The sequence below is a fragment of the Rhinopithecus bieti genome, unplaced genomic scaffold (genome assembly GCF_001698545.2).
Source record: "Rhinopithecus bieti isolate Rb0 unplaced genomic scaffold, ASM169854v2 scaffold_16234, whole genome shotgun sequence".
NCBI lineage: Eukaryota > Metazoa > Chordata > Mammalia > Primates > Cercopithecidae > Rhinopithecus > Rhinopithecus bieti.
This window is the reverse complement of record NW_016808946.1, coordinates 3,150,915-3,176,530: the sequence shown is the minus strand read 5'-3', so window position 1 is coordinate 3,176,530 and position 25,616 is coordinate 3,150,915. Positions and strand designations below refer to the sequence as shown.

The window sequence follows — 25,616 nt, the reverse complement described above, 5'->3', positions numbered from 1 at the left end:
GGCTCTCCATGTGGTCCTGGATGGACGGGGCTGTTGTGGACATTGGAGGAGACAAAGCAGGAGAAGGCTGGCTGGGTGGGGATGAACGTGGGGCGCGGGGATGCGTATGAGAAGAGTGGAATCCTCAAAGCTCAGATGACCCCAGTGCCTGGGGGCTTAGGGGTGCCTCTGCAAAGGTCTGAGGCTCTGGGTTCGAATCCTGTTTCACAGTGGGTGGCATGGGGTGAGTTACTTAACTCCTTTGTGCCACGGTTTTCTCCACTGTGACCATGGATAATGACAGTCTTCAGCGCAGAGGGCCGCTGAGGAGTCTGTCCGCCTTTAGCCGTCGTGAGAGCTGCTCTGGGCAGGACAGCCCGGCACCCCAGTGGTCAGAGGTCTTTCTCCCCTTCCCACCTCCCGCTACCGGTCACTAGGAGAGAGAAGAATAAACCCTACTTAAGAGTGAATTCCAGGCCTCTGGCCTTCCCAGCTGCTGCCTGTCCCGAGTTCACTAAGAGGCAGCCACATTGGTTCCAAGGGCTCAGAAATCAGTCCCCTCTGCAGGCTCCCACCCCACATACCCTCAGACGCCCGTCTCCGCCCACCCAGTCCTCACACTCATGCTGGCCCTGGGTGGGACCCTTGTCCTGTCAGCTGCGCGGGTCACCTCCAGAGAACTCTGCAGGAGCCACCTGGGCGCGCCTGCAGTGTGCTATCTGCCAGTTACCTGGTCAGTGACGCAGATTCCCCAGAAGGGTCAGGGTAGGAAGCTGGAGGAGGAAGAGGAGCCAGGAAGGGACAGTAGCCAGGGCAGCTCCACGGGGCAGCACCTACCAGGAGAAGGGGCCCATTCCCTCCACTCAGCTCGCTCAGGCGCCAGCCCAGCACTTCAGAGACGCTACCATTTCCTAAGATGGAAGGTGCCCAGCTCTGCCTCCCTGTGACCCCCAGCATCCACCAAGGACCTGAGGAAACACAACAGCACAAGGCTACACACTCACACACATGCACATTACACACACTCGTACACAGACACACACAGACACACACACGCACTCACACAGACATACACACACATACACTCACACAGCGAGACACACACAGACACACAGAGACACACACAGAGGTACACAGACACACACAGACACACACACGCACTCACACAGACATACACACACACACAGCGAGACACACACAGACACACAGAGACACACACAGAGGTACACAGACACACACTCGCACACAGACACACACACTCATATAGAGACACACACACTCGTACACAGAAACACACACATACACTCAGAGAGACACACAGACACAAGGAGACACAGAGACACACACACAGAGACACACACATTCACACAGAGACACACTTGCACACAGACACACACACACACACTTATACAGAGAGACACACAAAAACACAGAGACATATACACAGACACACACACACAGACACACAGAGACACACATTCACAGAGACACACACAAACACACACAGAAACATACACTCAGACACCCACACACACTCACTGAGACACAGAGACACACACACACACTCTCGCACACAGAGACACGCAAACACATACATTCACACAGAGAGACACCCACAGACATACACACACACACAGAGACACACTCAGATACACAGAGACACAGACACACACACTCAGACACACACAGACACATACACTCATACAGAGAGACACCCACAGACACACGGAGAGACACACAGACACACTCACACACACTCAGACACACAGAGACACAGACACACACACTCAGACACACACAGACACACTCATACAGAGAGACACCCACAGACACACGGAGAGACACACAGACATACTCACAGATACACTCACAGAGGCCCACACAGACACAGACACACACAGAGACATACTACAGAAACCCACTTACAAAAACACACAGAGCCTGGCACAGCGACGCTCAGCAGGGCATGCGCACAGCAGCCAGAGCCTCACCTCCTTCTGAGACCCAAGCCTTGCCCTGTGAAAGCTGCTCCTCACCCAAGGCCCAGCCAGGACGGTGCTGATGCTCTGGGGCAGCCAGGTTTCCCTTACTCTTGGCCCAGGTGGACTTGAGTGGAAGGTTCTGGGGCCCTAAATGGCTTAGCCAAGGGGATGGGTGGTCTCTCCTCTTAGAGACGTTAAACCACCTCCCTTCCCCGTCCACCTGTGTGCCTGAACTGTCATTCATTCATTCATTCAACAAACATAATGTGCTATGCCGGGCACTGGGATGTGAACAGGATAGAATTGGGGCCCAGGGGGGTGGGCCTGAGGAGGCAGAAAGGCAAACCTATCATGTTGCCAGGGAAAGGTGAGGCCGGTTCCCCAGTCCACCTGGGGCGCCCTCAACAGACTCTTAAAAGGAAACAGCCAAGTCTTAGGGCCCTGCCTGGGGAGCTTCCTGGCCCACGGAAGACAGTGGAACACAGCCTTCTTTCCTTCTCCCTCAGCCCTGCTCCACCTCCTCTCCAGGGTGGTCTTCCAGCCGGGTTGACAGCGCTGGGTTGACCACTTGTCTCCACGGACATCTGAACCCTATACCCTCCCACAAGACCCCACCTTTAAGCTTTCCTCTCTGTCAACTTGCCCAGCAATTCTTAGGGCCCCCAGAGGCACCTCTCCCTGCCTCAGCCAGACCCCAGGGGACTGTGCAAGCCCCATGGTCCTGTTACACATATGAGCCAGAGGTAGGATGCAGTTAGGCAGGGACCAGAACAGAAGAATAGAAACCAAGGATTACCTCCCCCTCAGGCTGACATACTCAGAAACCAGATGGATGGATGGGTGCAGTGGGGCTGGTGGGCGGGGGGCGGGGGGAGGGTAGAATGGATAGTTGAATGGAGTTGGGTAGGTGAGTAAATGGATGGATGGATGCATGGATGGATGAAGTGGGGTAGGTGAGCGGATGGTTGGATAGATGGAGTAGGGTAGATGAGGGATGGATGGGTGGGTGGATGGATGGATGGATGGGTGGATGGATGGATGGAGTGGGGTGAGTGAGTGCATGGATGGGTGGAGTAGGGTAGGCGAGTGGATGGACGGATGGATGGATGGATGGATGGATGGATGGATGGATGGATGGAGTGAGGTAGGTGAGTGGATAGATTAATGAAATGGGGGAGGTGAGTGGATAGGTAGATGGAGTTGGGTAGGTGAGTGGGTACAATGGGGTAGGGGATGGATGGATGGATGGATGGATGGATGGATGGATTGAGTGGGGTGGTGGGTGAGTGGATGGGTGGATGCATGGGTGGATGGAGTAGGGTAGATGAGAGATGGATGAATGGATGGATGGGTGGGTGAATGGATGGAATGGGGTGGGTGAGTGCATGGATGGATGGAGTAGGGTAGGTGAGTGGATGAATGCATGGATGGATGGATGGAGTGGGGTGGGTGAGTGGATGGGTGGATGGATGGATGGATGGATGGATGGATGCATGGATGGATTGAGTAGGGTAGATGAGGGATGGATGGATGGATGGATGGAGTAGGGTAGGTGAGTGGATAGATTAATGGAATGGGGTAGATGAGTGGATGGGTGGATGGAGTTGGTAGGTGAGTGGGTACAGTGGGGTAGGTGAGGGATGGATGGATGGATGGATGGATGGATGGATGGATGGAGAAGTAGGTGAGTAAATGGATGGATGGATGGAGTGGGGTGGGTGAGGGGATGGATGGATGCATGGATGGATGGAGTAGGGTAGATGAGAGATGGATGGATGGGTGGATGGATGGATGGATGGATGGATGGATGGATGGATGGAGTAGGGTAGATGAGGGAGGGAGGGAGGGAGGGATGGATGGATGGATGGATGGATGGATGGATGGAGTGGAGTAGATAAATGGTGGGTGGATGGATGGACCGGTGAATGGGACAGTGGACAGATGGACAGATAGATGAATGCGTGGCCATATAGACAGGGTGATAAGGGAGGAAGAAAGGAAACCTGGATGACAGTGGCTGCAAGGCGAGGGGGGTGGTCCAGTGGAGTGGAGGAGGCCTACACCAAATTGCCTTCCTGGAGCAAATGCTTGTCTTCTTTCTTTCCCACGAACTGAACCTCCCAGCTTCTCCTGGAGGAACACATTCTGTTTTTAGCTCAACAGACAAGAAAATGTCCCTTGGAGCCTGTTTAATTGTAGTCCATCTGCCTTTGAAGGACGTACATGGTCATGGAGAGGAACTTATGGTACCCACTTGTTAAGCCCTTTCTATATTTCAAGACCTTAATTAAAATAAAGTGGCTAGACTAAGTGGGGTTTTCAAACTGGGTTTTAGAGAACACTTATTTTTTTGTAAAATATTTTGAAAGTTTTTAAAACTCTAATTTAAAAAATCGATTCCATTGGAGACCACTGGAATTTCTGAGAGCCGCCAGCTAGGCCTGTTTTGTGCCCTCTCTGCTTAAGTGACAATTCTGAGATTTCAAGGTGAGCAGCGGATAAATGGTTACCATTGGCAACTCCTTATCAATGTGACTTTTCTCTATACCATGTAACAAAGCAAAATAGAGAAGTCAGTTGGATCTGGGTCTGATGTGATTGGAGTTGCCATCTGTAACCCCCAGTTTGAAACATTTGCCTTCCCAAAGCAGCCATTTTGTTCTCATTAGCAGCCTTTAGAGTAAGGAAATGTTATGGAGTCAGGTGTATCATTTATTCCTTTTCTTGATTTCACACATTGGGGTTTCCATGTTGGATTTTTTTTTAAAGGGGGAATTTCATTGATAGTCTTACATAAAAAAGAAAAGAAAAGAAACAAAAATAGAAACCCACCAGACAAATTCCCAAGAACGCTTTCGGCTCTTCCTGTCTCTGCTTCTGTCCTCTGGGTGGTGTTCAGCCCCCTGCCTTCCTCCCTCTGTGCTGGTGAAACTGGTTCTTAGGGCTCTTGGTCCCCCTGTCATCCAACTCCAGGCCCTTTTACCAACAGAGGCCTCACTGGCCCCAGTGACACATCCTGGGGAGGTGTGTCCTCCTCCGTTAGGTCAACGTTAAGAATTAGCCAGGTAATCCCAGCACTTTGGGAGGCCGAGACGGGCGGATCACGAGGTCAGGAAATCGAGACCATCCTGGCTAACACGGTGAAACTCCATCTCTACTAAAAAATACAAAAAACTAGCCAGGCGAGGTGGCAGGTGCCTATAGTCCCAGGTACTCCGGAGGCTGAGGCAGGAGAATGGCGTGAACCCGGGAGGCGGAACTTGCAGTGAGCTGAGATCCGGCCACTGCACTCCAGCCTGGGCGACAGAGCGAGACTCCGTCCCAAAAAAAAAAAAAAAAAAGAATTAGCCAGGCTTCTCTTCTGAGCCTTTTATGGGCTGGCCTTTCATAAATTTGCCCAAACCCTCAGTGGTCCTGCCAAGGTCACCTTCTGGCGTAATGAGTCCATGTTTATTGCCTGCCGGGTGAGACCATGCTTCCTTCTCAGTGGCAGTCTTGTCACTGTCCTTCCAGAACTTCCTTAGGGGAGGGACTGCAGCTAGATGGGAGGCTCGGCTTAGCTCCTGTGAACCTTGAGGCTGGAATGGTCCTGTCTATACTACCAGCTGGTGTTAATAATCCTGGCTCTAGACCTAATTGGTGAAGCCAGCTGATTCCTAATGGAGAGCATTCTGGAACATTTTGCACAAAGAGCTCTACTTATTGCCTCTACATTTGCAGGAAATGAACTGGGCTGGTAGGAGGCGGCCTGTTGAAAGTAATATACAAGAAAAACTTCCTAAATACACATCAATCGACTAATCAGAAGTGGGCTCAGAAACTACTGGTTCACTTAAGAGTAGATCATATGCCTTTAAAAAGTTATATTGTTGGCTGGGGGCAGTGGCTCGCACATGTAATTCCTAGCACTTGAGAGGCCGAGGTGGGAGGATTGCTTGAACCCAGGAGTTCAAGGCCAGCCTGGGCAATATAAGAATACCCCTACTCTACAAAATTTTTAAAAAAATATTAGCCAGGTATGATAGCATGCACCTGTGGTCCCAGCCACTCCGGAGGCTGAAGTGGGAGGATCTCTTGAGCCCAGAAGTTTGAGGCTGCTGTGAGATATGATCGCACTACTGTGCTGTAGCCTGAGAACAAGATCCTGCCTCAGAAAAAGCCAAAAGTTATATTATTAATCTATGTCGTAGTCTTTATCTTTGGGTGGAACCAGGGAGGCCAGTCGTTTCAAGACAAATCACTTTAAATACTGAATTTCTGGTGGCAATTGTTGCATCCCTGTGGCTTGCTTAATGACCATTTGTTCTGCATTGTTATTCTCTTCTTCCAGATTGTTCTCTGGGGCCGGACTGAGAAATGCCTGAAGGAGACGACGGAGGAGATCCGGCAGATGGGCACTGAGTGCCATTACTTCATCTGCGATGTGGGCAACCGGGAGGAGGTGTACCAGACAGCCAAGGCTGTCCGAGAGAAGGTCTGTAGCCTGGGAGGGTCTGTTCCTAACACAGCTGACCACAGGCTAATTCCGGGCAAAGAGAACATTCTCATGTGGCCTGGAAGAGAGCTCTGCTTATGGCAGAATGGCTTTGTCCAGGGCACCTTTGGGCACTCTCCCATGAAGCTGGCCCTAGTTACATAGACAGGGATTAGGGTTGATTACGTAACAGGCGTAATCATCTGTTGTTCCCTTGGAAATGTAGACCGTGTGGATTTCTCTCCAGGACTGTGGCGGGGCAAATGTCCCATTGGCCTCTGGGAAAATCCTTCTCCTGACTCCAGTCATCTGTTTAGACTAAATATTATCAGTGAACTCCAAGAGAGGGAAACCCACCCTGAGTGTTTGGTACATGGTAATGTTAACTGTTTTTATGTCACAGTAACCTCATTTATTATAAATATGCTATGTGCCAGGTACAGTGTGTGCAATAAATTATTTCTCCTCCTCAGAACAGTCCTGGTGTGGCATTAGCCCCATCTCACACATAAGACTGGTGCTCAGAGAGGCAGTTCTCTTCTCCAGGCCCTGTGGCTGGTGGTGGTGGGGCCAGGTGGCTGCTGGGCCTCTGTGTATGCAGGATAACTGGAACTGGGCTGGCAGGAAGTAGCCTGCAGGAAGGAATATCTAAGAAAAACTTGTAAATAACACATCAATTGATTGATCATAAATGGACTCAGAAATTACTCATTCACTTAGGAGTAGGCCATATCCCTTTTAAAAAGTATACTGGGCCAGGTGTGGTGGCTCACACCTGTAATCCCAGCATTTTGGGAAACTGAGGCAGACGGATCACTTGAGGTCAGAAGATCAAGACTAGCCAGGCCAACATGGTGAAATCCCGTCTCTACTAAAAATATAAAAATTAGTCAGGCACTGTGGCAGGAGCCTGTAATCCTGGCTATTTGGGAGGCAGAGGCAGGAGAATCGCTTGAACCCAGGAGGCAGAGTTGGCAGTGAGCCGAGATGGCGCCACTGCACTCCAGCCTGGACAACAGAGTGAGACTCCATCTCAAAAACAAATAAACAAACAAACAAAAAACGTATATTGTTGGCCCTGGGCTGGCTGCCCTCATGGCCCCGTGGCCCCCTCTCGCCTGCAGGTGGGTGACATCACCATCCTGGTGAACAATGCCGCCGTGGTCCACGGGAAGAGCCTGATGGACAGTGACGACGATGCCCTCCTCAAGTCCCAACACATCAACACCCTGGGCCAGTTCTGGGTAAGGGCTGTCCTAGGCCAGAGCCAGCTCCCCGTGTGCAGGGAGCCCAGGCAGGATGGAGGGGAGGGGATGCTTGCCAGGGCTTGGGCTCAGGCCAGCAGGGATGTCCACGAACAAGGTGGCCAGACAAGACGAATGACCAGCTCCAGGACGCATCAGACTTTGTGAAATGCACTCATTGTCCCGGGGCCGGGAGCCCTCACCCTCTCCCTCGCAGGAAAGCTCGGGTACTAGAGCATCGTGTGTGTCCAGGGTGGGCTGTTCTCCCCGAAAGAAAGGTGGAGGGGTTGTCAGAGCTGTGGCTGCTCCACCCTGACACTGCATCCGCCCTCAGACCACCAAGGCCTTCCTGCCGCGTATGCTGGAGCTTCAGAATGGCCACATCGTGTGCCTCAACTCCGTGCTGGCACTGTCTGCCATCCCCGGCGCCATCGACTACTGCACATCCAAAGCGTCAGCCTTCGCCTTCATGGAGAGCCTGACCCTGGGGCTGCTGGACTGTCCGGGAGTCAGCGCCACCACAGTGCTGCCCTTCCACACCAGCACCGAGATGTTCCAGGGCATGAGAGTCAGGTCAGTGAGCAGGGGACCCACCTCAGAACCAGCCTTCTCACCCACCTCCCCAAGCCATGTTCAGTCAGCCGCCTGCAGAAAGAGCTCTGATATAAAAATCAGGCTAGGGCCGGGCGCGGTGGCTCACGCCTGTAATCCCAGCACTTTGGGAGGCCGAGGCGAGCGGATCATGATGTCAGAAGATGGAGGCCATCCTGGCTAACAAGGTGAAACCCCGTCTCTACTAAAAATGCAAAAGATTAGCTGGGTGTGGTGGCGGGCGCCTGTAGTCCCAGCTACTTGGGAGGCTGAGGCAGGAGAATGGCATGAACCTGGAAGGTGGAGCTTGCAGTGAGCCGAGATCATGCCACTGCACTCTAGACTGGGCAACTGAGCGAGACTCCGTCTCAAAAAAAAAAAAAGAAAAATCAGGCTAGGCATGGTGGCTCATACCTATAATCCTATTACTTTGGGAGGCCAAGGCAGGCGGATTGCTTAAGCCCAGCAGTTTGAGACCAGCCCGGGAAACATGGAGAAACCCTGTGTCTACAAAAAAGAAAAAATTAGCTGAGCAGGGTGGTGCACACCCAGCTATTTGGGAGGCTGAGGTGGGAGGATCGATTGCTTGAGCCCAGGAAGTTGAAGCTGCAAGTGAGCTGTGATTGTGCAATTGTACTCCAGCCTGGGAGACAGAGTGAGACCCTGTCTCAAACCATAAAGTCACCAAGGAGCCTCTTCCCTCTGCTTGACGCTGTCTTACCTGGTTCTCAGTCTGCAAGGCAGTTATGCCACAATGGGGAGGGTCCTGCTGCTTGGTTCAGGGAGCTTGTATGAAACTACCAGAGCTGCAGGCATGCAGCAGGATGTGCCCAAAGATCAAAAGAGGGAGATGCACCTCCACAGCCATCGTGCGGGGCGAAGGGAGCTGGAGACATAGGGTGCATTCTGCCTGGTTCCTCCTATGTGAAGTTCCAAAACAGGCAAAACTGGGTTAGGGTGATGGAAGTCAGACCCGTGGCTTCCCCTGGAGGGCTGGGGGTATAACCTGGGAGGGAGGCCGAGGGAACTGTCAAGACTTTCAGAAATGTTCTCTCTTCTTGATCTCAGCAGTCATTAAATACGTGAAAGTTAATCAAACTGTCTGCTTAAGATTTATACCTTTCGTTGTATGCAAATTATAGCTCAATTTATTAGTTTGTTTATTTATTTATTTATTTATTTTTTGAGACGGAGTCTCGGTCTGTCACCCAGGCTGGAGTGCAGTGGCGCGATCTCGGCTCACTGCAACCTGCACCTCCTGGGTTCAAGTGATTCTCCTGCTTCAGCCTCCCGAGTAGCTAGGATTATGGGCATACGCTTGCACCTAGCTAATTGTTGTATTTTTAATAGAGACGGGTTTCACTGTGTTGGCCAGGCTGGTCTCAAACTCCCGACCTCAGGTGATCCGTCCGCCTCGGCCTCCCAAAGTGCTGGGATGACAGGCATGAGCCACCATGCCTGGTCATAGCTCAATTTAAAATAAGCAGTAGGGAGGTCCCACCACTCCTCTTCCGGACCAGTTAAGTCAAGGGGAATGGGGGCCACTGGTCTAGAGCTCATGCCACCTGGGGTGGTGACTCCCTCATAGCTGTGATGCACTGTGTGACATTGGGTTCCATTAGTTACTGCTCTGGCTGATCTGTAAGATGGGGTGATGTGAATGTCTCCGTCATAAGTTCTGCGGTGAGGACAAAATGGAATCTGGCAGGGAACACCGTATGTGGTACATTTTAAGTACCCAATAAATGGTGCTTTAATGATGTGCAGTCATGTAGGGGCATGAGGTCATCGATGAATGAAAACCGGGAATTACTCAAATACTATTCTCCCTGGTTTTTTGCAATCCGGCGTACAGTGCTTCACCTTCTGAATTATACACTTCCGCTGCTTCCAAAAATGAGGATGACATCGAAGGGTCATGATGAGAATTCAATGAGACCATTTAGTGTAGTGCATGCCACGTGGGAATCACTCATTCCGTCTTAGTTACTATTAATAGGGACAGTGCGGTGCTGGTTGTCGAGAATCAAAAGTACTGGGCTTGGTGGCTCATGACTGTAATCCCAGCACTTTGGGAGGCTGAGGCAGGAGGATTGCTTGAGCCCAGGGAATTAGAAATAATACATGTAACACATCTAGTGCAAAGCCCAGATAACTAGATGCTCAATAAGGAGCTGCTGCTTTTATTATTTTTACTAACAATAAACATCTTCATAAATGCATGTTATTAATTTTCCTAGCAGACCACCTGGTTTGCATGCAAATTATCATCAATTCTGAGTTTTGAGGAGTCTAGACTAATGGCTACTAATGTTTCCTGTTGGCTTTTTCCCCGCCATGGGTTTTGGTTTGGTTTCTTTTCATCTGAGTATACAGAAGGTGCTCAATAAATATGTAGTGCATCAGTGGCAGTCTGCAGTGTTTTTTTTTTTTTGCCTTTTTTTTTTTGAGATGGAGTCTTGCTCTGTTGCCCAGGCTGGAGTGCAGTGGCGTGATCTCGGCTCACTGCAAGCTCCGCTTCCCAGGTTCACGCCATTCTCCTGCCTCAGCCTCCCAAGTAGCTGAGACTACAGGCGCCTGCCACCACGCCCAGCTAATTTTTTGTATTTTTAGTAGAGACAGTGTTTCACTGTGTTAGCCAGGATAGTCGCGATCTCCTGACCTCGTGATTCGTCCACCTCGGCCTCCCAAAGTGCTGGGATTACAGGCGTGAGCCACCGCACCCAGCCAGCAGTCTGCAGTTCTAACTGGGTGTCCTGAGCACAGGAACAAGCAGGACATTGCAGACATCAAGTTTGTGTGTCTATTTCACCTTCTAGCATAGTTTCCTTTCTATCACTTTAAGAAGGAAATTCAAGGTTTTCCTGCCACATTTTTTCAGGGTGTGAACCCAAACTGCTTGGGGTCAAATCCCAGCTCTGTGTGACCTTGGCCAAGTTACTTGACTTTTCTCTGCTTCAGTTTCCTCACCTCTAAAAAGAGATTCATAATAATAGTATCCCCAGCCGGGCACGGTGGCGCATGCCTGTAATCCCAGCACTTTGGGAGGCCAAGGCGGGCAGGTGACCTGAGGTCAGGAGTTCAAGACCAGCCTGGCCAACATGGTGAAACCCTGTCTCTACTAAAAATACAAAAATTAGCCAGGCATGATGGTTGGGTGCCTGTAATCCCAGCTACTCAGGAGGCTGAGGCAGGAGAATCGTTTGAACCTGGGAGGTGGAGGTTGCAGTGAGCTGAGATTGTGCCATTGCACTCCAGCCTGGGTGACAGAGCAAGACTCCATCTCAAAAATGGATAACAATAATAATAATAATAGTATCCCCTTTTCATGGGTTAGATGAGCTCCCGTGTGTGAATCATCTGGCCGTGCCTGGCAAGTAGCGAGCACTAGGTGAATCTTAGCGATCTATGGTTGTACAGGGAAGCCCCCAAGGGCTCGGCCAGAAGAGTAGTACAAGGAAGATGGGTACCTAACCAACTCCCATTTCCTAAAAGAATAACAAATGGATGAAAGCATTGGTTTCCTCCTACAACCATGCTTAGCAGCTTCCCAGGGTTAAATGGGTTCAATGTGAAGACATGTTTAGGACAAAATGGATGATTTTCCCAGCAAGACTGGCCATGTCAGTGGATGTTGTTGTTTATAAATTGCTATTTATTGAGCCTCTTTTTTTCTTTTCTTTTCTTTTTTCTTTCTTTTTTTTTTTTTGAGATGAAGTCTTGCTGTGTCTCCCAGACTGGAGTGCAGTGGTGTGATCTTGGCTCACTGCAACCTCCGCCTCCCAGGTTCAAGCAATTCTTGTGTCTCAGCCTCTCGAGTAGCTGGGATTACAGGCGCCTGCCTCCATGCCTGGCTAATTTTTGTATTTTTAGTAGAGACAGTGTTTCGCCATGTTGCCCAGGCTGGTCTCTAACTCCTGGCCTCAAGTGATCCACCTGCCTCATCCTCCCAAAGTGCTGGGATTACATGCATGAGCCACCGCGCCTGGCCAATTGAGCCTCTTTGATGTTCCAGCCATAGAACCATCTGGAGCCACTAAACACTTTACAACTACTGCTGCATTTGGCCCTCACAGCAACCCTGCAAGACAGCTTTTATTCCCATTTTACAGATGAGGGAACTGAGGCTCAGAGAAGCAGAGTTACCTGCTCAAGTCCACACAGCTTGGAACTGGCTAGCTGAGCATACTTCTTCCACAAATTTGCACTGCTTCCATGGGAGTTAAGAGCTGTGCCAGTTCCCCGTGTCCCCATTCCACCCACCATGGAGAGGAAGGAGAAAATCCTGTGCACAGACGTCCTTGAGGCCTCCTCTGTCGGCTTCCCTGGCAGCGGTCTTACCAAAAAGGATTCCCCTCAAGCCCATGGACTTTGGTCTGTCCATCCTGCCTTCCCTTTCCCAAGAGACAGGACAGGCCACAGGTGGAAGCCAGAGAATCCAGACTGCCCACGACACCTGTAGGACTCCAGTATCAGTGAGCTGCCTCAACACGTTCATCTCTGCAGAACTACAGAGACTGGCCCCTCTTGACCACAGGACTGTGGGCCTCAGAATCACCATCATGGCCAAGCGTGGTAGCTGGGTTCACACCAGTAATCCCAGTGCTCTGGGAGGCTGAGGCAGGGGAATTACTTCAGCCCAGGAGTTGCCAGCCTGGGCAACATGGCAAAACCCCATCTCTACAAAAAAATATAAAAATTATCCGGGCTTGGTGTGTGTACCTGTAGTCCCAGCTACTCGGGTGGCTGAGACAAGAGGATCACTTGAGCCCAGGGAGGTCGAGGCTGCAGTGAGCTGTGATCGCGTCACTGCACTCCAGCCTGGGGACCAAAGTGAGACCCTGGACTCAAAAATAAAAAATAAAAAAAGAATCACCATCATGTTGACAAAGGAATTACAGGGCAGGGAGTAAGATCCATGTGCCCTCTGAGGCCAAGCCCCTGCTAGGAGTCCAAGGACTGCCTGTTGCTCAGGAATGACATCAAACCTAGGTGATTCATCACCCTTAATCTTCCTGGTGCCAGAGCGGATCACAAGCTCTTTGTGGGATTGGGGTCAGAGCCAGCAACATGAGCCCTGCACCTAAAGATCCAGCAGGGGCAGGAAGAGCAGTGAGCAAAGGTGATAGAGCATTGGCGTAGTTTGAATCCTTAACGCCCTACTGACTCAATAGAGCCTCAGTTTCCTTATCTGTAAATCGGGAGAATAATTTGTGCTTGAGTCTGGCAGTTAGGCAACATCGTCATTGTTTGGGTCTAGGGTCAGATGCTTCTAAATAGTCATGAGAGGCCCCTGATGTTTGCTATGCAATCATTCATTCATTCATTTTGAGATCCCGTGGAAAGCACCGTGCAAATGTTTGAATCAATGAATGAGTTAGTGAACCAGCAAGCCGAGCCGAAGCCATCGCTAGCCGAGCCCCTGCCTCCAGACAGAATGAGCAGGACACATTTGGGAAGCAGCAAGTTGTCAGCGTGTTCAGTCCTTCAAGTATTTACCGAGCTCCTGCTATGTATCAGACGCTGCGCTAGGTGTTGGGGTTGCAGGGGAATAGGACCGACCAGGCCTCCACCCTCATGGAACTCAATAGTCTGATGGGGGAGACAGGCCACCAACAAGGAAACACCCCAACAAGCAAGGCCTTCCTAGGTGGGGTGAATGCAGTCAAGGAAATTAGCAGGGGATGAGATCAGAGGTTGCTCTGGGTGGACTGGCCTGAGATGTCTCCCAAAGGAGGAGCTGGGAGGAGAGAGCCAGGCCGTCGAGAGAGCTGGCAAAAAGCCCTGATCCGAGAGTGTGATGTGACAAGAACAGAGATGGGCCTGTCCTGAAGGAGCAGAGTGTAGGAAAAAGCACTGAGAAGGACAGCCAGGGCCCGGATTGTGCAGGCCGTGGAGAGGCCAAGCCCTAGGGCACTGGGAGCCCTTGGAGGGCTTGGGAGAATGAGTCCCCAGTGGGTGGGCTAGAAGTCCTTGACTCAAGAAGAGACCCCTGTGCACCTGGAGGAGTGAGGCAATGTGGCACCTGGATGAGTGTGGGGTAGAGGGAGTACTCCAAGCAGACCTTGAATCTCTCAGACAGGAAAGGCCAAAGGGTGATCCAGACATGTCAGCCTCATAGAGGCTTTCAGCTAAGCACATGCCTCTCCAGGAGAAACCCACTCTGTCTCTTCCTGTGTTCAGGTTTCCCAACCTCTTTCCCCCACTGAAGCCGGAGACAGTGGCCCGGAGGACAGTGGAAGCTGTGCAGCTCAACCAGGCCCTCCTCCTCCTCCCATGGACGATGCATGCCCTCGTTATCTTAAAAAGGTATGGGGCTGGGAGAGAAAGCTCTGGGTCAGTACGCATGTGATCGATTAGTCATGTCTGCCGTGGGCATGAGCATGAGGAGTGGTGGCACATTTGCCGTTGATGTGCTGTACTTACCATGCGGCAGCAGTTCTCAAACTTGTTAGTCACAGGGCCCCTTAGAGTTTTAAAAAGTATGGAGGAACCCGAAGAGCTTTTGTTAATGTGAGTTGTAGCTATCACTATTTACTATATTAGAAATTAAAAGCCAGGGCTGGGCGCGGTGGCTCACGCCTGTAATCCCAGCACTTTGGGAGGCCAAGGCAGGTGGATCATGAGGTCAGGAGATAGACACCATACTGGCTAAAATGGTGAAACCCCATCTCTACTAAAAATACAAAAAGAAATTAATTGGGGGCATGGTGGCGGGTGCCTGTAGTCCCAGCTACTCGGAAGTCTCAGGCAGGAGAATGGCGTGAACCCGGGAGGCGGAGCTTGCAGTGAGCCGAGATCGCGCCACTGCACTCCAGCCTGCGCACCACTGCACTCCAGCCTGGGCGACAGAGCTAGACTCCATCTCAAAAAAAAAAAATGATACTAAAAGCCAGAAAAATGTTATAAGATGTATATGTTTGTTTATAATATTTATTCATTTATAAATAGCCATAATGAACCCATTACATTAATATAAATATATTTTTATGACAACTAGTGATGTATTCTAAAACAAAATAAATGTAGTCAGGAGTGGCATTGTTTTACATCTTTGCAAATCTCTTTGTTTGGCTTAATTGAAGACAATTGGATTCTAATATGTGCATCTGATTTCAATTTGTTGTGCTATCTTGTGTCACATAGCCTCTGGAAAATTCTACCATTCACTAAGAGAATTAAAGTGAAAAGACAAATAACATCTTAGTATTATTACAGAAACAATTTGGCCAGGCATGGTGGCTCACGCCTGTAATCCCAGCACTTTGGGAGGCCGAGGCGGGCAGATCACCTGAGGTTGGGAGTTCAAGAACAGCCTGACCAACATGAGGAAACCCTGTCTGTACTAAAAATACAAAAAAATTAGCTGGGGGTGGTGGTGTGTGCCTGTAATCTCAGCTACTTGGGAGGCTGAGGCAGGAAAATCGCTTGAACCCAGGAGGCGGAGGTTGCAGTGAGCCGAGATCACGCCACTGCACTCCAGCCTGGGCAACAAGAATGAAACTCCGTCTCAAAAAAAAAAGAAAAGCAATTTGACCTCACAGACCCCTGAAGAGATCTCGGGTACCCCCAAGGGTTCCTGGACCTCACTTTGAGAATCACTGTTCTAGAGCCTATTGGACATAGCCCCTACCCTCAGGAAGTTTACTGCTAGAGGGAACACGGGGATCTTGATGCCAAGGGCTCAGAATTCACAGAAGCGTCTTAGTACCAGTCAGGTGGGATGTAGCAGGGCAGAGCACTTTGGGGAGGTAGGCTTTATAAAGGAGAGACTCCTCCAGAATTTGCCTGGCAGCCTAGTCCTATTCCCCTAGAACTTTCCAGACTTTGTACAGCAAACCCTTCCCATCCCAGTCCCACACTCAGTTTTCTTGGGCCTCTTGGTACAGCAGGAGATCCTTGTCCCTGGAGCCACAGGTGACCATGAGCTCTTGGCTCCCCTGGGGCTCTGGCCCCCACATAACTGAACCCTTCTGACCTGGAAGGCCTTTTCAGGAATGGAAGCCCCCAAGTGCCAGGCTGGCCCCTGCTCTCATGCGACATGCACTCCCAGGAAAGCCAACTTCTGCCCTGGCTGCCGGGACATGGCGAGTCCCAGCTGAGAGGCTGCTCCAACACACTCAGGCACAGAAACCTCGAAACCGAGGGGCAAGCCCAATTAGCCCTCTCTTCCCCAAACTCAAAGCTCTTTCAGAGGCACAGGGAAGGGGGCACCCAGGGGCATCCAGTCCATGCGTCGGCCTCCCTCAGTCCATCCTGACCTTGGGTCTGAGATGCTCCTCGGCCGTCTCTAGGAGCCCCTAGTTGATCAGGGGCTCAGGTCCTCACTGAGGCCAGGCTGCCACCCTCCACCTCAGGGGAGCTTCTTAGAAGCCTTCTAGAGCTTTCTAGAGAAAAGTTGGTCTAGAAAACCTCAGCCCTCTCCACAGTAAGCCCTCAGCCTTATTTTCCAACCTTCCCCACAACTACTTTTCAACAGGAAGGAGGAGCCACCCGCCTCCCCATTCTCTGAACTGCATCCCTCCTCACCTTCCCCAGGAGAAAGCAAGGCTCAACTCTAATGCCACCACCCCCAGGAAGCCTTCCAGATTGCTCCAGCTAGAAGTGAACCTTTTTCATCTTGTACTTAGAGTGGGCCAGGACCCTTCGGTTTGAGTCACCAGACAGCCTGAGGGCCCTCTCTGTGCCAGGCCCATGCAAGGGGGATCAGGGATAAAATACCCGCCATGAAGGCCCCCACAGGCTTGACAAGTAAACGGGCAAGGACCACACCAGGGCTTGCTGGGGATGCGCCGGGGCTCCCGGTTGCACGAGGAGAAGCCTGAGGGTGAGCCCAGGACGCTTCCCCGGAGGATGTGACACCCAAATCGAACCTGATTCCTCAGATCCACACGATCATCTTTGTGGAATCGAGGGCAGTTGGGATTGGTGAATCTCTGAGCTGCCTGTGGGCACCAGGATGCTAAGAGCTTGGTTTTGAAAGTGTGTGTGTATGAAGAGAGAGAAGGTCAGCACTCCCCTTGACAAGGAACACACACAGGTTAAGCCATTGTCACCTACTTAGTGGCATCTAACCACCATTTGTTTTTAATGGGTACAAAAAATAGACCGAATAAGAACAAGTCTTTGATAGCACAACAGGGTGACTATAGTTAATAGTAATTTACTTGTACATTTAAAAATAACTAAGAGGGCTAGGCACAGTGGCTCACGCCTAAAATCCCAGCACTTTGGGAGGCCGAGGTGGGCGAAGCACCTGAGGTCAGGAGTTCAAAACCAGCCTGGCCAACGTGACAAAACCCTGTCTCTACTAAAAATACAGAAATTAGGCGGGCATGGTGGCGCATGCCTGTAATTCCAGCTGCTCGGGAGGCTGAGGCAGGAAAATCACTTGAACCCAGGAGGCAGAGGTTGCAGTGAGCCCAGATCATGCCACTGCACTCCAGCCTGGGCGACAGAGTGAGACTGTCTCAAAAATAAATAAATAACTAAACATAAAAATAACTAAAAGTATAGTCGGATTGTTTGTAACACAACAGATAAATGCTTGAGGTGATGGATACCCCATTTACGTTGATGTAATTATATACATTTGCGTGTCTGTGTCAAAGCATTTCATGTACCCCATAAATATTTATACCTACTATGTACCCACAAAAATTAAAAATAAAAAATGAACTCTGTTTCAGAATCTAGGAAAAGATAAAAAATTTAAATTAAAAAAAAATGCTCTTACCACCCACTCTCTGCCTTTTTAAAACATATATTTTAAAAAGAATTTGTGTGTGTGTGTGTGTGCGTGTGTGTGTGTGACAGAGTTTTACTCTTGTCGCCCAGGCTGGAGTGCAATGGCACGATCTCTGCTCACTGCAACCTCCGCCTCCCATGTCAAGCAATTCTCCTGCCTCAGTCTCCCGAGTAGCTGGAATTACAGGTGCCCGCCACCATGCCCGGCTTTTTGTATTTTTAGTAGAGATGGGGTTTTGCCATGTTGGCCAGGCTGTTCTCGAACTCCTGAGGTGATCCACCCACCTTGGCCTCCCAAAGTACTGGGATTACAGGCGTAAGCTACAACGCCCGGCCTAAAAAGAATTTTTGAGACAGGGTCTGGCTCTGCCACCCAGGCTGGAATGCAGCAGTACAATCTCAGCTCACTTCAACCTCCGCCTCTTGGGTTCAAGCCATCCTCCCACCTCAGCCTCCCCAGTAGCTAGGACTATAGGCACATGCCACCATACCCGGCTAATTTTTGTATATTTTTGTAGAGACAGGGTTTCACCATGTTGCCCAGGCTGGTCTTGAATTGCTGGGCTCAAGCGATCTGCCCGCCTCGGCCTCCCAAAGTGCTTGGATTACAGGCATGAGCCACCGTGCCCAGCCTCCCGCTGCCTCTTTAACAACTGCTTATCCGCTTACTTGAAAGCTCTTCCCCTGGGGAGGGTGGGGGTTTGGGGAGAAACTGGTGTGTGGCTTGGAGGGGTGGGGAGTACTTTTAGGAACCAGCCCTCTGCTGCCCCATCTCACATGGCCACCAGCGACCGAGCCCCTGGATCCTGCCCCACTGACCATCGCTGACCATCACTGACCATCACTGACCATCACTGACCATCGCTGACCATCGCTATTTTCTTTCCTTCCTCCCACTCCAGCATACTCCCACAGGCTGCACTTGAGGAGATCCACAAATTCTCAGGAACCTACACCTGTATGAACACTTTCAAAGGGCGGACATAGAGACAGGATGAAGACACGCTTGAGGAGTCACGGAGTTTGGGGGCCACAGCACCTGGGCACACACCCGAGCGCCTGTCCATTGACACGCTTCTGCTGGGTGAGCAGGACAGCTCCTGTCCCCAGCGAAGAATCTGGCTGCCCCTGGGCCAGTCCCAGGACCTTTGCACAGGACTGATGGGTGTAACTGACCCCCACGGGGAGGCAGGAAACCAGCCAGCAGCCACCTTGACACTTTTGTACATTTCCAGTTCTGTAGAGTTTATTGTTCAATTGCTTCTCAAGTCTCACCAGCCTCAACAGTGTGCATAGACCATTTCCAGGAGGGTCTGTCCCCAGATGCTCTGCCTCCCGTTCCAAAACCCACTCATCCTCAGCTTGCGCAAACTGGTTGAACGGCAAGAATGGAAAATAAAGAGAGATGGCTTTTGTGAGTTCCTTTGTTCAAATCTTTGCTGGGCAGTTGGGAGGGAGCCAGTCCCAACCACAAAACTCCATCCTTTGGGAGATAATTGGTCTGTTCAAGGTCCCCAGCTGCCAAGGGTGGAGAGAAGGTGGCCGAAATCAGGAGAGAGAGTGTAGCCCAGGCCTGTGGGCAGAGAGAGGTGCCCAGTTCCTTGCCTGCTCCGCCAGGCCCCTCCCAGCAGCCATGGATTGAGGCTGCTTTTTCTCCCTGGTGTGACCTATATGAACCAGTCTGCAGAGAGCTGGCCACAGCTAGAGATGCCCTCTGTCCTGGCATGGCACCACCAGCCCCCAGGCCATCAACTCAGGAGAGCAAAATTGATCTTTATGGAGCACCCACTGTCTACCTAGAGTGTGTGTGGTGCAGATAGGGGAATGTCGCTGAGAAGACCACCAGCCAATAATCTGGTTAGGAAAGGATCGTAGGTCACCGGAAACGCGGTGACAACTCCTCACCATCAGGGCAGCGCGGAGGGGTGCTACAGACTGAGTCCCATTTGATCACAGGGGCAGGGGGAGGTCTGGAGTAGCAGAAGAGACTGGCACAGGTTCCATCAATGGGGGCAAAGTCACGGCCAAAATGACCTAGTAGAGATGCCGCCTGCTTCCCCCGGAGTGCACGCTTCCTGCTGCCACAAGCTTAGTAAACCTCACCTCGGACAGTGGGGAAGGGAGTGGGCCATGTCGTTTCATATCAACTAGCCTCTATTCATACAGCCCTTGCAGGTGGATGCCAGGGTGGCAGGAGGGGAACAGGCGAGGTCCCCGGGAGGTGAAGGAGGTCACAGCCCTCTGACTCAACCCAGGAGCTTTCCCAAGAGTCACATAAAGTCTTAACCCACATGTAAACCTCAGGCTGAACCCTCCCAACTTAGAGAATATTAGACACAGCTCAGGTGATCATCAATCTGGTCTATGTGCAGAAATGCCAAGTCATAATTATAGCCATGCTTTTTTTCTTTTTTCTTTTTTTCGACATGGGATTTCACGCTGTCTCCCAGGCTGGAGTGTGGAGAGGAGTGGCACAATCATGGCTCACTGCAGCCTCAACCTCCCGGGCTCAAACAATGCTCTACCTCAGCCTCCAGAGTAGCTGGGACTGCAGGTGCACGCCACCACGCCCAACTGTTTTCTTTTTCTTTTTCGTAGAGACAGGGGTCTTGCTCTGTTGTCCAGGCTGGTCTTGAACTCCTAGGCTCAAGCAATCCTCCTCCCTCAGCCTCCCAAAGTGCTGGAATTACTGGTGTGAGCTACCACGCCTGGCCTGTAGCCACTCTTGATTGAGTACCTAGAATGGAGGGTAGTCCCCAGGCATAACGTTTTAACTGTTCGTTATCCATGCCACTTGGCAGCAGCTGAAGACCAAAGAAACTCCAAGACTGCTCTGGAGACTTCCAACAGCCTTGATGTGGAGCAGCCAGAATGTGGCGCCCCAGTCTCAGTGGCTTCCAACAATGAAGGTTTCTGCCTTATTATTGCTACGTGTCCTTCAAGAATAGCTGCAGGTGTGCTCCGTGTCATCTTCGCTCTGAAACTCAAGCTGACCAGGGGGCCTCAGGGAGGATGTCTTGTGGCACAGGGTAGACATACCTGGTGAACTGTGCACCGGCTCTTGAGTTTTCTGGCTGGAAACAACACTGTCACTTGTGCTCACCTTTCATTGGCCGGACCAGGTCACGTGGTGGAGCCTGCTATTAACATAGCAGGAAATACAATCCTGCGTGGAGGCGCAGTCCCTAGTTCTGAATCAAGCTGCCACACCAGAGAAGAAGACATCATGAGCAAAAATTAAAATATAGGTTGAGGACAGAGGGAAGCAGATGGATGGCTTCCAACTGCAAGCCCAAGGACATAGTGACTTTTGGGAGGGCACAGAAGGTGCTAAGGAGAGCCCTAACGAGGCAACTGTCAGTGTTTACCTCACGCTACACTTGTTTAGGATCTCACTCTGTTGCCCAGGCTGGAGTTTAGTGGCGCGATCATGTCCACTGCAGCCTCCACCTCCCAGGCTCAAGGAGTTCTCCCATCTCAGCCTCCTCAGTAGCTGAGACTACAGGCATGTGCCACCACACCTGGCTCACTTATTCACTTTTTGTAACGATAGGGTCTCGCTATGTTGCCCAGGCTAGTCTGGAATTCCTGGCTCAAGCAATCCTTCTGCCTTGGCTTCCCAAAGGAAAGCTGGGAGTACAGGTATGAGCCACTGCACCTGGCCCACACTAACCTTTTGAAAAGTGGTATTACGAAGCCTATTCCATAAGTGAGAAGACACTCAGCAGGGGAAACCCTTGCTCAGGTTAGTAGACTCATGAGCACTGGAGCCAGATTTTTTTTTTTTTTTCAGAGAGACAGGGTGTTTCTCTGTTGTCCAGACTAGAGTGCAGTGGCACAATCACAGCTCACTGCAACCTGGAACTCCCGGGCTCAAGGGATCTAGAACCAGCTCTGCCAGTCCCCTTGCTGACTACAGTACCAGGCGACAGCAAATGACGAGACCCCAAGCCAGGACCTATCTCCTTTTTGGTCCTTGAGGACATGTTACCAAAGTATGGGGGGGGTTGCTAAAGAGGTCCTCCTGGAATGTCCACTCCCACCTATCGCCCCACCTGTAATGTGTCTAGACACAAGTGAGCCCACAGGGCAGATGCCTCTCACTGGCTCTCCCAGGAAACAGACTGGGGATACGCACGTCTCAGTGGGCAGGGAAAAACGAGGAGGATGAAGTAGGGGTCTTGTCTCAGTCCCGATTTTTCTGACCATCCTTGAGCTGCAGACCCTCATGGTGTGGCCCCAGCCCAGCCTTTTGGAAAGGATTTGACTCCTGAAGTTTCCATGAAATTGCATTTAGCCTGCCGGCCAGGAATGCAGCAAGCATCCCTGAAGTCTGATTGGACTCTGGGAGTTGCAAGCCCCGCCAGCCCTCCCCAGTTGCACTGAGAACCAATTACTGTGTTAGCAGAGTGGGACCCTGGCTTCTCAGAGCCCCAGGGACTTCTGACAGCAGGGCAGGGCCTGGTCCCACCCCACCCCCTCCCTCTCAGCCAGGAGCTTTCAGTCTTTTTCTGGACCTCTTCCCAGAGGAACCAAAAGAAAAAGCATGGGGCAGAATCCCAGGAGGCCCCATTCTGGTCCCTCTCCCAGATGGTTTGGCACTCAGAGAGCCTTGAGAGTGAGAGTGGAGAGCTAATTTTGTCCTTAGCTTGGCCATGCAAAGAAGAGTGACAAGTGCCAAACCCCCAAGGGGCAGGATGGGGCAGGCCAACCCTGGGAAGAGGACTTGGGTCCTGGGAAATAACCTCGTTGCCATGCTTAGGTTTTCTCCCCATCCCCATGGAAAACCAGATTGGAGGTAGGGATCCAGCCCAGGGAGGCACCAGATCCAAGCCCCATGCTGGCACCATTCCAGGGGCCTGGGCTATCTGGCCTGGTGAATGCTCAGGAACTGAGTCTGTGGCCACTTCCCTGCTCCCAGGGAACAGAATGCTTTGACAAATGGACTTTCTTCTTCTTGAGCCAAACTGATGTCCGGGAGGGATCGGGGTGACAGAAAGCTCCTGGGCTCATCACACGGAGAGCCCTGCCTGACAAGACAGATAGCCCTTGCCCCTAGGGACGTCCCAGTTCAGTGGGGATCGAAAAAGGAGCCATGTCACAAACACAGCAACCCCACTGCCCCAGTCCTGATCAGCACAGAGGGAAGAAGATGGTTGTGGGTTGTGGACAAGGGGGTCATCTGTGGTGAGAAGCAACCCCCACCCACCACAGCACATCTGAGACTTCTGACCCTGAGGGGTCTTCTCTGATATTCAGGAGAGGCCTTCCAGGGGAAGCAGGTCTGTGATAAGAACCCAGAGGTCTATGCCTATGAAGGGGGCTTCTATATATGGGCACCCCTCACTTGAGGAAAAACCAGGAGGTGACAATGTCCCTTGTATTAGTTCATGCTCACACTGCTATAAAGAACTAGCCAAGACTGGGTACTTTATAAAGAAAAGAGGTTTAATTGGCTCACAGTTCCACAGACTGTACAGGAAGCATGGCTGGGGAGGCCTCAGGAAACTTACCTTCGGGAATCATGGCAGAGGCAAAGGGGAAGCAATCACATCTTCACATGGCCAGCAGGAGAGAGACAGAAGGGGAGAGTGGCGTATGCTTTTAAACAACCAGAGCTCATGAGAACTTACCCACTATCACAAGAATAGGGAGGGAGAAATCCGCCCTCGTGATTCAATCACCTCCCACCAGGTCCCTCCCCCAACATAGGGGATTACAATTCAACATGAGATTTGGGTGGGGACACGGAGCCAAAACATATAATTCCATCCCTGGCCCCTCCCAAATCTTATGTCTTTCTCATATTTCAAAACCAATTATGCCTTTCCAACTCATTCTAGCATTAACTCAAAAGTCCAAATCCAAAGTCTCATCTGAGACAAGGCAAGTCCCTTCTGCCTATGAGCCTGTAAATCAAAAACAAGTTAGTTACTTCCATGATACAATGGAGGTACAGGCATTGGGTAAATTCTCCCATTCCAAAGGGGATAAATGGACCAAAATAAAGGGGCTACAGACCCCTCGCAAGTCCAAAACCCAGTTGGGCAGTCATTAAATCTTAAAGGTCCAAAATAATCTCCTTTGACTCCATGTATCACATCCAGGCCACAATGACACAAGGAGCAGACTCTCAAGGCCAGGCCTTGGGCAGCTCCACCCCTGGTGGCTCTGCAGAGTACAGGCCCAACAGCTGCTTTCACAGGCTAGTGTTGAGTGCCTATGGCTTTTCCAGGCACACAGTGAAAGCTGTTGGTGGATCTACCATTTTGGGGTCAGGAGGACAGTGGCCCTCTTCTCACAGCTCCACTAGGCAGTGCCCTAGTGGGGACTCTGTGTGGGGGATACAACCCCACATTTCCCCTCTGCACTACTATAGTAGAGGTTCTCCATGAGGGCTACACCCCTCCAGCAGACTTCTCTCTGGACATCCAGGTGTTCCATACATCCTCTGAAATCTAAGTGGAGGCTCCCAAGCCTCAACTCTTGCCCTCTGCACGCCCATAAGCCCAATACCACATGAAAGCTGCCAAGGCTTGGGGTTTGCACCCACTGAAGCAATGGCCCAAGCTGTACATTGGCCCCTTTTAGCCACAGCCGGAGCTGGAGCAGCTGGATACAGGGCATCATGTCCCAAGGCACCAGGGCTCTGGGGTTGGCCCACAAAACCATTTTTCTCTCCTAGGCCTCCAGGCCTATGATGGAAGGGCTGTGCAAAGGTCTCCGACATGCCCTGGAGGCATTTTCCCCATTATGTTGGCTATTAACATTCAGTTCCTCTTTACTTAAGCAAATATCTACAGCCTTGAATCTACCCCCTGCACACACACCAAAAAAATGGGTTTTTCTTTTCTACACATGATCAGGCTGCAAATTTTCCTAACTTTTATGTTCTGCTTCCCTCTTAAATACAAGTTGCAATTTCAGATCATCTCTTTGTGAATACATATGAGCTTATGCAGTTAGAAGCAGCTAGGTCATATCTCGAATGCTTTGCTGCTTGGAAACTTCTTCTGCTAGATACCTTAAATCATCTCTCTCAAGCTCAAAGTTCCACAGATCCCTAGAGCAGGGACACAATGCTGCCAGTCTCTTTGCTAAAGCACAGTAAGAGTGACCTTTCCAATTCCCAGTAAGTTCCTGCTCTCCATCTGAGACCACCTCAGCTTAGACTCTACTGTCCATATCACTACCAGCATTTTGGTCACAACCATTCAGCAAATATCTAGGAAGTTCCAAACTTTCCCTCATCTTCCTGTCTTCTTCTGAGCCCTCCAAACTATTCTAACCTCTGCTTGTTACTCAGTTCCAAAGTCGCTTCCACATTTTCAGGTATCTTTATAACAATGGCCCACTTATCTGGTATCAATTTTAGTGCCATTCTCACACTGCTGTAAAGAACTACCTGAGAATAGATAATTTGTAAAGAAAAGAGATTTAATTGACTCACGGTTCCACAGGCTGTACAAGAGGCATGGTGGGGGAGGCCTCAGGAAATGTACAATCATGGTGGAAGGGTGAAAGGGAAGCAAGCACATATTCACATGGCAGCAGGAGAGGGAGCAAAGAGGGAAGGGTACTTTGTTTTTTTTTTTTTTT

General features: G+C 50.9%; 1 protein-coding gene across 4 annotated transcripts in view; it reads left to right on the top strand.

The window, feature by feature from the left end:
* Positions 1-19,435, top strand: part of DHRS3 (dehydrogenase/reductase 3) — a 55,814-nt gene extending 36,379 nt beyond the window's left edge. For all 4 annotated transcript variants that reach the window (XM_017888029.1, XM_017888031.1, XM_017888030.1 and 1 more), the window contains exons 2-6: positions 6,292-6,435; positions 7,560-7,679; positions 8,014-8,252; positions 14,454-14,579; positions 18,920-19,435. In XM_017888029.1, the coding sequence (XP_017743518.1) occupies positions 6,292-6,435; positions 7,560-7,679; positions 8,014-8,252; positions 14,454-14,579; positions 18,920-19,004 (714 nt within the window). In that variant the 3' untranslated portion in view covers positions 19,005-19,435. The remainder of the gene's footprint in view (positions 1-6,291; positions 6,436-7,559; positions 7,680-8,013; positions 8,253-14,453; positions 14,580-18,919) is intronic.
* Positions 19,436-25,616: the final 6,181 nt, after the last annotated feature.